At 41.1% G+C, this 12,147-nt stretch overlaps 1 protein-coding gene across 15 annotated transcripts in view; it reads right to left on the reverse strand.

Moving 5' to 3' along the window:
* FHOD3 (formin homology 2 domain containing 3) overlaps positions 1-12,147 on the reverse strand; it is a 523,276-nt gene that overhangs the window by 208,408 nt on the left and 302,721 nt on the right. For all 15 annotated transcript variants that reach the window (XM_086372649.1, XM_086372648.1, XM_086372647.1 and 12 more), the window contains one exon: positions 4,664-4,758. In XM_086372649.1, the coding sequence (XP_086228775.1) occupies positions 4,664-4,758 (95 nt within the window). The remainder of the gene's footprint in view (positions 1-4,663; positions 4,759-12,147) is intronic.

Consider the following 12,147-nt stretch of genomic DNA (forward strand, 5'->3'; position numbering starts at 1 on the left):
AATGAAAAAGCACTTTAGATCTCACCCACCTGTGGGTCATCTGAGCAGATCACACTGGCAGTGACATGCCAATGACCATGATCAAAGGGTTCACGAAACCTCCTCTACTTTACAACCAGCCAGCACTTCCTGGCACCATGGATACACCTGTTTAGCTCTCCTAAAGGACACGGCCTTCATCTTACCCAGTATGTCAGAGCTTTCCAGCTACTGAATCCCAACTGCCGAATTTTCTCTTCCTGCTTGGGGAATGCCCTGTTGCTCAATGGTTAAGAATTCACCTGCAACACGGAGACTCAGGTTCAATCCCTGGGTCAGGAAGATCCCCTGGAGGAGAAAATGGAAATCCACTCTAGTATTCCTACCAGGAAAATCCCATAGACAGAGAAGCCTGGCAGGCTACAGTCCATGGGGTCACAGTCAGACATGACTGAGCGACTAAGCACCACCACCACCACGCCTACTTCTGCTGGAGGCAATGCCATAGTCCTAGCTGCCCAGGTTCAAAACTATGACCCTCGCTTTGATTCTTCATGCTGTTTTTCTACATGCAGAAACCCAGTCCTAGGAAGCTATTCTACAAAATGTCTCCAGAGTTTCATCAGTTTCTGCTGCAATTCTTAGCCAGGTCTCACTACCTCAGGGCTTTGATAGCATGCTAGGTCCCTAGCTCCCTATCCCTGTCAATTTCTTCTCCCACCACCTCCATCTTACACACCCAGTGTTACTTCTCACCATCTTACTGTCCTAACAAGAAACTGAGCAGCGTCCCCAGTGTGTGCGTATATGTGTGTGTGTTTGTGTGTGTATTTGTTGTGGGAGTGGGGAGCATGGCTCTCTAAGGTGTATAAGAACGTGTGTGTGTGTGTGTGTGTGTGTATTTGTTGTGGGAGTGGGGAGCGTGGCTCTCTAAGGTGTATAAGAACGTGTGTGTGTGTGTGTGTGTGTGTGTGTGTGAGAGAGACAAGGGCCTTGTGGCCAGAGCTCCCCTTGACTCAGGTTTAGCAGCTGTGCCACGTGGCAGTCAGGATGCAGGGCCATCCCCACACAGCACAAAGTAAGTCTGGAGATCTATGACCAGCAATTTGGGACACAGCTGGAAGAATGAGCTGCAATGGGCTGACAGAAAAATGCAGCGACAGCAACATAGAAAGGGCAGGTTTCATGACAATATCAGGAGGTCATGAAACCTACAAGGAGGTTATGGGCTACTGGAGCCTCCCCCATGGCCAGAAGGCGATCCATACAGATAAAGAAAAACAGATTCTCTGTATGATAATAACGAAAGGTTATACTGTACAAGCTGAATCACCTTACCCCAGTTAATGAGACTTCCAGATATATGAAGAGGGAAAAAAATCCATATTTGTGAAAAGTCATGAGGTTAGCATCTGCTTCTGACTGGGAAGTTTAAAGATGGATTTTTGTAAACAGAATGAAACATATTATTGAAAACAGTTTTTCTTTCTTTTAAAACGTAATTATTTGGCTGCAAATGGATCGTTTCCTCCTCTGGTTATGAGACTCAAATACCTGCAAATATTGCATAACGGCCCGCTGGCAGACACATCTTGTTGCCTTTCATGGAAGGAAAATGAAGAATTATGAGAACAGGATGGCAAGGTTTCTCTAACCCAGGATTCCAACATCAACTCTGTGCCTGTTTAAGGCACAAACAACAGGACCTCAGGGTTCCTGTTCTTCAGGTTCTGAGAAATCTTAGTCAAAATAAAAACCTAGGACCCCTGGCTTTCCTTATTTCTTAATTTAATTTGAATCAGGAAAACCTCTGTGGCCATACCGCCCAAGCTGTATGTTAAAGGAGAGGCTGAGGCTTCCCTCTCAAAACTTAAGGATTTGATGTTGGTTCACCTGTTCTTGGCAAAGATCTCATTCTCCAGGCATGGGGGTGAGGGGAAGTGTTGAGGCTACCATACTGGTTTTGTAAAGAAGTGATCTCATTAGACCTGCACTTGGGGGCTGCTGCCCCTTTTGACTTTCAGCCAGTCGTCTGAAACTGAGCACTCCTTGCAGGGTCAGCTGAGACCTTCCTCTGACATCACAGAGTAGACACAGGCTCTGAGCAGTACCCACCGTCCCCTTTCCAACAACACCAACAGCCCCAAGGCTTAGGCTGAGCCTTGGCTCTATTTTCTTCTCCACATAGTGCCTGGTCTGGTATTGAACTCAGGAGCTGGAGACCATTGTAGGGAAAATGAAAGATGGAAGAAGGACCCAGCAGTGATCTCAGTGCCGATGCTCCGAGTGCCTGGGTGGGGGAGGCAAACGCCCTGCCTGAGAGAGATGCCCAGGGTCCCAAACACCATGCATGCTGCACAGGGAAAGGAGAGGGGAAACATCTCATTCCTGGGGGCTTTGAATTTCATGATTTCCCCATGTTATTTAGAAATCAATAAAGATGTCCCATATATTCCTTTCCCAGTGTTTATTTTCCTTGCAGAATGATGCCTAAGAAAAGTCGACAGGATGCTGCTGCAACACTGAAGGCTGTGAGCCTTCCTCCCGTCTACTGAGCAGACGGAGCCACTTCCATTAGGAGCCATTTCCTTTTTCTCCTCTCTTTTTCTTCCTGGTCCTGGTCTCTCCTCTCATCCTTTTCCCCTTCTCTCTTCTTCTCCATGCCTTTCTTGTCCTTTTTCCCCCTCACACTACCCCCACCAGGATCTTACCCTTCCTCTACTCCTTCCTGGTTATGAGCTAAAAGGTGGTCAGTTTTCCTGTAACAAGCGTTGCTGCTAGGTTTTATTCCTGTTTCTAAACAGGGTTGGTTGTTGGCATTTTATTATGACCATAATAAAGTGAGCTTTCATTGCAAAATCTCCCATCTCCCTAGCTTTTGGGGTCCTCGAGACCATGCAGAGAGCCCAGGGGAAGGAGCAGCTTCCAAATGAGCATGAAGGTTAAGGAGACTCAGCAGAAGGGAGGAAAAATCAGAAAATACTGAAGCAGGATATGAGATACATATCTTCCCTCACCCTGCGAAATCAACCCAGTAGGCCCGCCATGCCACTCAGCTTGTAAGGTCACCTAAAGCACTTCGTAAATAAAGGCACATCCATTTTCCAAAGAAAATGGAGCCAAGTGTTTAAAGAAAAGAAGAGGGGGAGGAAGAAATAAGAGAAGGAGAAGATTTTCAGTCTTCTAAGAAAAACCATAACTGCTTCTATTATAAAGTGGGAGAGGAGATTCTATTTAAAAATAATACTGGAAAAGGAAAAGTGAGCAGAAATTTGAGGGTCAACCAAGGGCCTGGGACCCAGTGGGTATCACACACCAAGGACTGTGACTCTGCCGAGAGCCCAGGGCTGGTGCCCACCAGCCTCGGCAGGCTCACCACAGTGAGGGTGGCAGGGAACATAGGGATGGGGAAGCCTGGGATGACCACAGGTTCTGCAGGGACCCCCAGGAAGCTGTGCAGACTCTGCAACATGTCTAAGTCAGGTTGAAATTCCCCACCCACGCCCCGACGTCTTCCCTGCTTGACCTTGCTGCCTACTCTCATCACCATGATGTCCACCATGATGCCTCACGCCACAGGCTGACCACAGTCCAGCCTGGATTCACTGGCTTCTGCTCAAGATGGGATGCCTTCTGACTTCCTCCAAGTCTGCCTCCAGCCAGGTTCGTCATGGCCCCACCTGAGAATCTAGAGAGGGCCACGCTAGAGGCTCCCTTAGCTTCCAGCACCCCTTGAGTGTCATGGCGGATCTTCCTCCCTGGGGCTGCGGCCCCAGGAAGCGGGGACTCACAGCCAAGGCACTGCCAGACAGACACAGGCCAAGATGTGGGGGGAAACTAGAGAGATCTTCATAACCAAGCACGAGTTCCTCAACTACAAAATGGGGACGTTATTTACCTTAGAGTAGCCTCGTGTGTATTAAACGCAATAATGCCTGAAAAGCACTTACCATGGCGCCTGGGTAAATTGTGAGTAAACATTGGTCACTTTTATAATTGACGGCAGAATTGAAAGGCAGTCTCAGATTCTTTCATCTATACATACAGGAATATGCATATACATATATACAGCATACATATACTTAAGTAACTAACCGTATTAAACATTAAATACAGCAGGTAAGATGAATGTCAACCCACTCGAGTCTTCATGCCTGGAAAATTCCATGAACAGAGGAGCCTGGCGGGCTATAGTCTATGAGGTCAAAAAGAGTCAAGACACGACTGAGCACGCACACATTGGCTTTACCACTGGCAAGATTAATGCTCTATCCATTGCCTAATGTTTTAATTAAATGTTAGAAACCAAAGGTGCCAAAAGTATTTGATTAACAATTAAGAGAAGGGGCTTCCGGGCTATTTCAGTGGTTAAGACCCTTCCACTGCCAGGTTCTATCCCTGGTTGGGGAACTAAGACCCCATATGCTGCACGGGCAGCCAAAAACTTAAAAAAAAAAAAAAAAGGCTTAAAAGAAAATAACTAAAATGCATTAAAAATTAATAAGTTCTTTGCAATTTGGGTATTTTTTTTAATCTATAAAATCATAGTCCTTGTTTGTGTTCTGACAGGGCTGGCACAGAGCTAAATAAGGACTTCTTTTTATAAAACCATCCCAGAGAGCACAACAAAAAGAGAGGTGTATGACATACAAACCAAATAAAACGTTCAACCATAATCTCTTACCTTTGACCCAATGAGAGTGTACAGCCACTGAATGGTTTCATTGTGGTTTATTACTCCATTCATCCCATCCACGTACAACATAATCTGGCCCAAAGCTAAAGAGGAGAAGAGAGAAAGAAGCAAGTAAATAACATCTCCAGTGATCATAATGTCAAGTGAGATTCTCATACTTTAAGTAAACTGTATGTTAATGATCAAATCTGAAGATTTGATCTTCTGGTTTGATTCCTGAGCTCTGAAATTAGCGAAATCTCACCGCAGAAAGTGTGGACCACTACACAAGAAACAAAGGCAATTCCTGGCATCTGGAAGATACAATTAAGGCACCAAATCCAGTGACTGTTGCTTCTCTGTGCCTTGATGTATAAATGCATGTTTTCAGTTTCTATATCTGTGTGAAGTCCCAGACGGGACACAGATATGGATGAGACGGTGTCTGGGTCGTGGCTTCTGGTTACGGAGAGAGGTTCTCAAAGCAACCTGTCCAGTGCCCCAGCCTATGGTCAGGCTTGTCCCAGATGCTATGGAACCATCCTAAGTTTATTTGAATCCTTAGATAGGAGATAAATATGTATTTAAGTATTATTTGTAATCCTTTCTAAGGATTTTGGGGTTTTAAAATGTCAGATATCATGAAAACATTTGTCAATACCAAATAAATTCTTAGTTAAGGAAAATACAGTCACCACATATTGTCATTATCCATAAAAAAATATTATTACACTTTTTAAACAAATACTAACTCCATTTTTTCAGTTCCCTTAGTTTCAAAATAATTTGATGTCTAGAAAATCAATAAACAAAGGTTATATACTCTAAATAGGCTTCATTGAATCACATCTGACCTCCTAAATCTTATTTCAGACATAATTAATTGGCATGGCATTGACACTTTTGGCAACACTTTTTTCCTGGTAATAGTAGAATATCTCATTTTAGAAAACTTAAAGTAAGAGGTGTGAAATGAAAATAATTCATAATCTCATAATTTAGAATTATTCTTAACATGTTGATTTTTTTTCCTATATTCTTTCTTTTATGCTTTACACACACACAACTTTATATGCAGGTTGTAGGAAGCAGTTCAGATGAAATGGTGTTGACTGAAAATAGTAAATAAAACACGAAATGTGAGTATACACTAATTCTAAGCATACAAATATATGTGTTATGTCAGAAAATTTATTATTATTTTATCCAATAAATAACAAAATCACATAATCATTCTGAGGAAAAGTATGTTCTTGTATATGTAAAAACTCAAATTTTTAAGCAATTAATTGAACATATTCTTGACACAATAAGCAGTATATTTTTGGAAATACCGGATTCATATTCTATTTGGTGGCAAAACATTAGAGATACTCCTGTTAAAATCAGAAGTGATTTTAAAATGATGCCCACTAATCCTATGATTATTTAATACCATGCTAGAGAGTTTCAGGCAAATATAACAAGACATGAATAATAATAATGAAAGATAGGATGGTTAGAAATTAATACATAAAACTGTCATTATTTGCAAGAAATATTACAGGCCAAAAAAAATTCATCTACAAAATTTATAATGAGGAGATCACAATTACAACCACATTCTTATCCTGATGAGAAAAAGTACATAATACACAAAGAAAATCAAACTTTGATATAAAAACATAATGCTAGATAAATGGACACATGAGAGCAAATATGATAAAGGTTTAAATGATTTATTTTATAAGTTGATAAGAAAATACTAAACACCAATATAAAAAAGCCAAAATCAAACCAGTCAATCCTAAAAATTCATTGGAAGGACTGATGCTGAAGTTGATGCTCCAATACTTTGGCCACCTGATGTGAAGAGCCAACTCACTGGAAAAGACCCTGATGCTAGGAAACATTGAGGGCAAAAGGAGAAGGAGGTGACAGAGGATGAGATGGTTGAATGGCATCACCGACTCAATGGACATGAGTTTGAGAAAACTCTGGGACATGGTGAAGGACAGGGAAGCAGGGCGTGCTGCAGTCCATGGGGTTGCAAAGAGTTGGACACGACTTAGTGACTGAACAATGACAAGAGGGAAGACAAACTAGTTTACAATAGTAAAGTTGTTCATTCTTACTGTAATAAAAATGCAAAATAAAACAGTAGTGAGGTAGCATTCTTACTTAAATTATCAAAGACATTTTTGAAAGAAATGATTAGTCATCAACTGCTGCAGAGGTTAAATAACTTCACACATTCCTGGCATCAGGGCAAACTGTACAAGTCCTGCAATATGTCTATTTAGTGCTGTAATTGTTTTAAAAATAGTTTCAATAGTTACCATTTAGTGTCTACCATGTCCCAAGATCTGAGGGGGGCAGGGATGTATATATGTTATTAATATGAGAGCCAGGCTGTATAGGAGGTATTATTACCTTCATCTGACAGAGGAAAAACTAAGGCTCTGTAAAGGGCTCCCAAGTTCCATCACTACCAAGCGGCTGAGTCCACGTCCAGCCAGGACAGGTGGCTTCCCTATGTCTCTACTCAGAGCCTGAAAGTCCTCTCAAAGCTCCTGCTCAGCCAATGTGATTTCAGCAATCTATCCTAAGAGAATAACCCTAAGGGAGGAAAAAGGATGAAGCAAAGATATGCACCAAAGTGTCATGTATAACATCAAAGCATCAACTAAAATCCACACATCCGCATATATAAAATCCACTAGAACGCTGCATACAGAGTAGTTTACCAAAGCTATGTCCTAACTTGTGAGCTGTTTCTGATAAAATAGTTAAAAAGTAGAAAATGAGAAACATTATATAATTCAATAAAATACTAAGATCCTCAAGCATTGAAGGAAAGGAAACCCCATGATATATTAAGCATTATGACAGGATATATGTTTTTTGGATATATTTTCTTCTACTTTTTTGTTTTCCTTGTTTTTCATTAGAAGTACCTATTACTTCTCTAATGGGAAAGCAAACAGATACACAAGAAGGAACTAAATAACTGTATAATGCAAAGTGTTAAGTGCTTTTCCTGGTTTTTAGAATTTTTTTACTAGCCTACCCCTCTCAGCATACCCCTCCCTCCTTCAGTAAAATAAAGCTCCCACTTCATGGAAGAGTTCTGAGAATTCAGCACTTCCTGCCCCATTTTTTCCCTTTTCTTTTTCTTTCTTCCTCTCCCTTCCAAAACAAACTGGCAAACCTCTGGGGAAGAGGAGTTTGCATCACTGTCCTTTTCCCATTCGAGTTCCACTGTTGAAGAAGCAAATTCAGATGCTAGGCTTCCCTGGTGGCTCAGATGTAAAGAATCTGCCTCAGGAAGATCCCCTGGAAAAAGGATAGGCTACCCACTCCTGTATTCTTGCCTGGAGAATTCCATGGACAGAAGAGCCTGTTGGGGTACAGTCCATAGGGTTTCAGACGCGGACATGACTGAGCAACTAACACAGACTTTAGCATCTTCTAAATCAATGGCACAGGGGGAGACAATGAGGACTGTTTATAGTCTCTGGAAGATGCATCCTTTGGGGGACCCTTCCCCCTTCCCAAGGCTGAAAAGCCAGGAACTACAGTCTCCCCACTAACTTCTCAGGGCCTCTGGTATTGCAGAAAGCCCAGCAAACCAGGGCATCACTACGGAAAGGGAGTCAAAGTGAGAATTTCTGTAAGTTTTCTCTCCATGATCTGTTTCCCTTCAAGGTTCTATTAAGTTCCCACTTTGGAGGAAGAAAGTCACCAGAAAGTCCACATCTAATGGAATTCGAGTTTCTGATCACGCTGGTTTGTCAGAATATTGTCAGACGCAAAAGCTTTCAAGCTAGATCTCCCTGCACCAGAGCCCACCCTAAAACCAAAGAGCTCCTTCCTGCAAAACCCAATGCAGACACTAGATGGCGCTAAATAGATTTAGGTGGGTTAAAAATCACACTAAGCTTCCAAAAGAAAAAAACCACCGGCCTGGATGAGGGCCTGTGAATAAAACTCACACAAAAGGGAAAAGAAAAAGAAAGGAAAAGTAGATGGTCTGGGTCACAAAAATTACCGATTTCCATTTTGAAGAAGGATGAGGAGTATCAGAATGTCAGAACAGAGTGGTGGTCGTGCCTAATGACAGCACAGGTCTGAAGAGAGAGAACAGGCCATTTGTTGTTACGCTGCTCTTGGGATTTTCTCGAGGAATTTTTATTACCTTTCTGTGCTTCTGTTCCCTCATCTCAAAAGTGAGACAGTAAGACTATAGTACCTATTCTGCAGAGGTGTTGTAGGGACTGAGTTAGAGCAGAGTCTTTGTCAGAGTGCTCAATCAATAAGGGTCAGTCATATCAAGGATGTCCCTGAGGTCACAAATCAATTAGCTACTGGACAGACACACACGATGAAAGACTCTTAAGACACAAAGTGCAGAGAGCCTTCTGCCCAAAGTCACAATTCGTTTATTTTCTTAAAAAAAAATTAATATTTAGATATATGATCCATTTTGACATAATTTTTATAGGAATTGTGTGATTTAGATGGATGTTCTTTTTTCACACAGATATGCAATGGATCTAATACTACATTTTGACTATTCGATAGGATGCTGCTGCTGCTGCTCAGTTCTCAATTGTGTCTGACTCTTTGTGACCTCATGGACTGTAGCCCACCAGGCTCCTCTGTCCATGGGATTCTCCAGGCAAGAATCACAGAGTGGGTTGCCATTCCCTTCTCCAAGGGATCTTCCTGACCCAGGGATCAAACTCGAGTGTCCCGCATCTCCTGTATTGACAGGCAGATTCTTTACCACTGAGTCACCGGGTAAGCCCAATGCATTATCGATGTTGTGAGTTGTCTTCCCTGCTTTACGACCCATTTTGAACTCAAACAAGAAAATCGCTTGAATTTGCTTTTTGCCTAACATCATTTCCATAGTCTAAAATAAATATAAAACAAACAGCAAGTAATAAGTCATTAGGAAAAAACCATAAAGCGAGAAGTGTGCATTAAAATGATGTATAACATAACCACATTTATTCAGAATATATTCCAATATCAAACAGCAAACTTCAGTAATGCAAACCCTGCAATTACTTTTGCACCAACCTAATATTATGGGAAATGCATTAAATCTACAGATAAATTGTGGAAGAATGACATCTTTACTACATTCAATCTTGCATCCCATGATCCTATTATGTCATCATTTAGATCTCTATTTTCATTGCTTTTTTGTAGTTTTTAACTAAAGATTCTGTATATGGATTTTTGCTAAATTTGTATTTCACATTTCTGGGAGCTATTGGATATATTGTTTAAATTTCTGCATTCCTAACTATTTATTATTAGTTCAGTTCAGCCACTCAGTCACGTCCAACTCTCTACAATCTCATGGACTGCAGCACGCCAGGCTTCCCTGTCCATCACCAACTCCCGGAGCTTACTCAAACTCATGTCCATTGAGTCGGTGATGCCATCCAACCATCTCATCCTCTGTCGTCCCCTTCTCCTCCTGCCTTCAATCTTGCCCAGCATCAAGGTATTTTCCAATGGGTCAGTTCTTCACATCAGGTGGCCAAAGTATTGGAAATTCAGCATTAGAATAAAAATAACTTTGTTTTGACTTTGTATTCTGTAACTTTGTTAAACTTATTAATTCTAGGGATTTGAAGGATTATGTTTCTGCAGACTATCTGAGGTTTTCTACATAGATAATAATGATGTCTGTGACCTAGAGCAATTTTATTTCTTCCTTCCCAATCTATATCCCCTTCAGCCCTCTTCCCTTTATTCCTCCTTGCCCTATTGCACTGGTTAAGTATGAATATTCAATAGTGGTGGTTGGAGTGGAAAACTGCTTTTTCTCAATATTAAAGAGAAAGAATGTAGTCTTTCACCATTAATTATGATGTTAACTATAGGTTTTTGTACAGTGCCCTTTATCAAGGCAAAGAAGATCCTCCCAGTGTCTAGTTTATTGAGAGTTTTCTTTAATCATAAATCAATGCTGAATTTTGTTAAATGTTTTCTCTGTATCAGCTGATATTATCAAATGGTTTTTCTTCAGACTGATAATGCAGTGGGTTACAGAGTGAATTTCAAATACTGAACTAGCCTTGCATTCCCTCTTGGCCATGGCGCAGTATTCTTTTTATATACTGCTGAATTTGATTCGCTGATATTTTGCTGAGGATTTTGGCATCTCTGTTCATGAAACAGGGGTCTGTAGTATCCTGTCTCTGCCCAGTTTTGCATCATGGTAATGTCAGTCTTATAAAATGAGTTGGGAAGCATTTCCTCTTCTTCTGTTTTCTGGAAGAGGTTACATAAAATTGGTTTTATTTTGTCTTCAAATGTTTGGCAGAATTACCAGGAAACCATCTGAGCCTGGAGAATCTATTTTCAGAAGACGGCTAACTACAAATCAGATTTCCTTAATAGTCACAGTCAATAACCGTTACAGTACTAAGGCTAGTCAGGTTATCTATTTCATCTTGGGTGAATTTTGGTAGTCTGTGATTTTTAAGGAATTGGCTCATTTCATCTAAGTATCAATTTTATTTACTAACAGCTGTTCATAGTATCCTCTTATTAGTGATTTAATGTCTGTAGAGTCTGTCATGATATCCCCTGTATCATTACGGGTGTTGGCAATGACTGTCTTCTTTTTCTTTGTCATTATTGCTTATTTGTTCTTATTGCTTTTCAAAGAATTAGCCTTCCCTAGCATGTGTGCCTGAGAAGGTGATGGCAGCCCACTCCAGTACTCTTGCTCGGAAAATCCCATGGATGGAGGAGCCTGGTGGGCTGCAGTCCATGGGGTTGCAAAGAGTCAGACACGACTGAGCGACTTCCCTTTCACTTTTCACTTTCATGCACTGGAGAAGGAAATGGGAACCCACTCCAGTGTTCTTACCTGGAGAATCCCAGGGATGGGGGAGCCTTGTAGGCTGCCATCTATGGGGTCGCACAGAGTTGGACACGACTGAAGCGACTTAGCAGCAGCAGCATGTGTGCATGCTAAAGTCATTTCAGTTGAGTCTGACTCTGCAACCCTGTGTACTGTGGCCTGCCAGGTTCTTCTGTCCATGAGATTCTCCAGGCAAGAAGACTGGAGTGGGTTGCCATGTATTCCTCCAGGGAATCTTCCCAACCCAGGGATCAAACTTGCGTCTCTTACATCTTCTGCACCAGTAGGCAAGTCCTTTACAATAATGCCATCTGGAAAGTCCAGCTTTTCAATAGTCCAGCTCTATTATTCCTGTTTTCAGTTTCATTAGTTTTTACCCTTATATTTATCATTTCTTTCCTTCTACTTACTTGGGTTTATTTTTCCTTTTACATTCTAGTTTCTTAAGGAAAATGTTTATATCATGGATTATTTTTTTTTTCTAATAGAAATATGTAATGCTATAAATGTCCCTCCATGCACTGTTTCAACTGCATCCCACAAATTTCAATTTATATTTTTGTTTTCATCTAGTTCAAGTTATTTTCTACTTGAAAATTTCTCTTCAACATATGATTATTTA

This window comes from Bos grunniens, chromosome 24 (assembly GCF_055505025.1).
Source record: "Bos grunniens cultivar Pamir isolate PY7600 chromosome 24, Bosgru_T2T1.0, whole genome shotgun sequence".
In the NCBI taxonomy this organism is placed as follows: domain Eukaryota; kingdom Metazoa; phylum Chordata; class Mammalia; order Artiodactyla; family Bovidae; genus Bos; species Bos grunniens.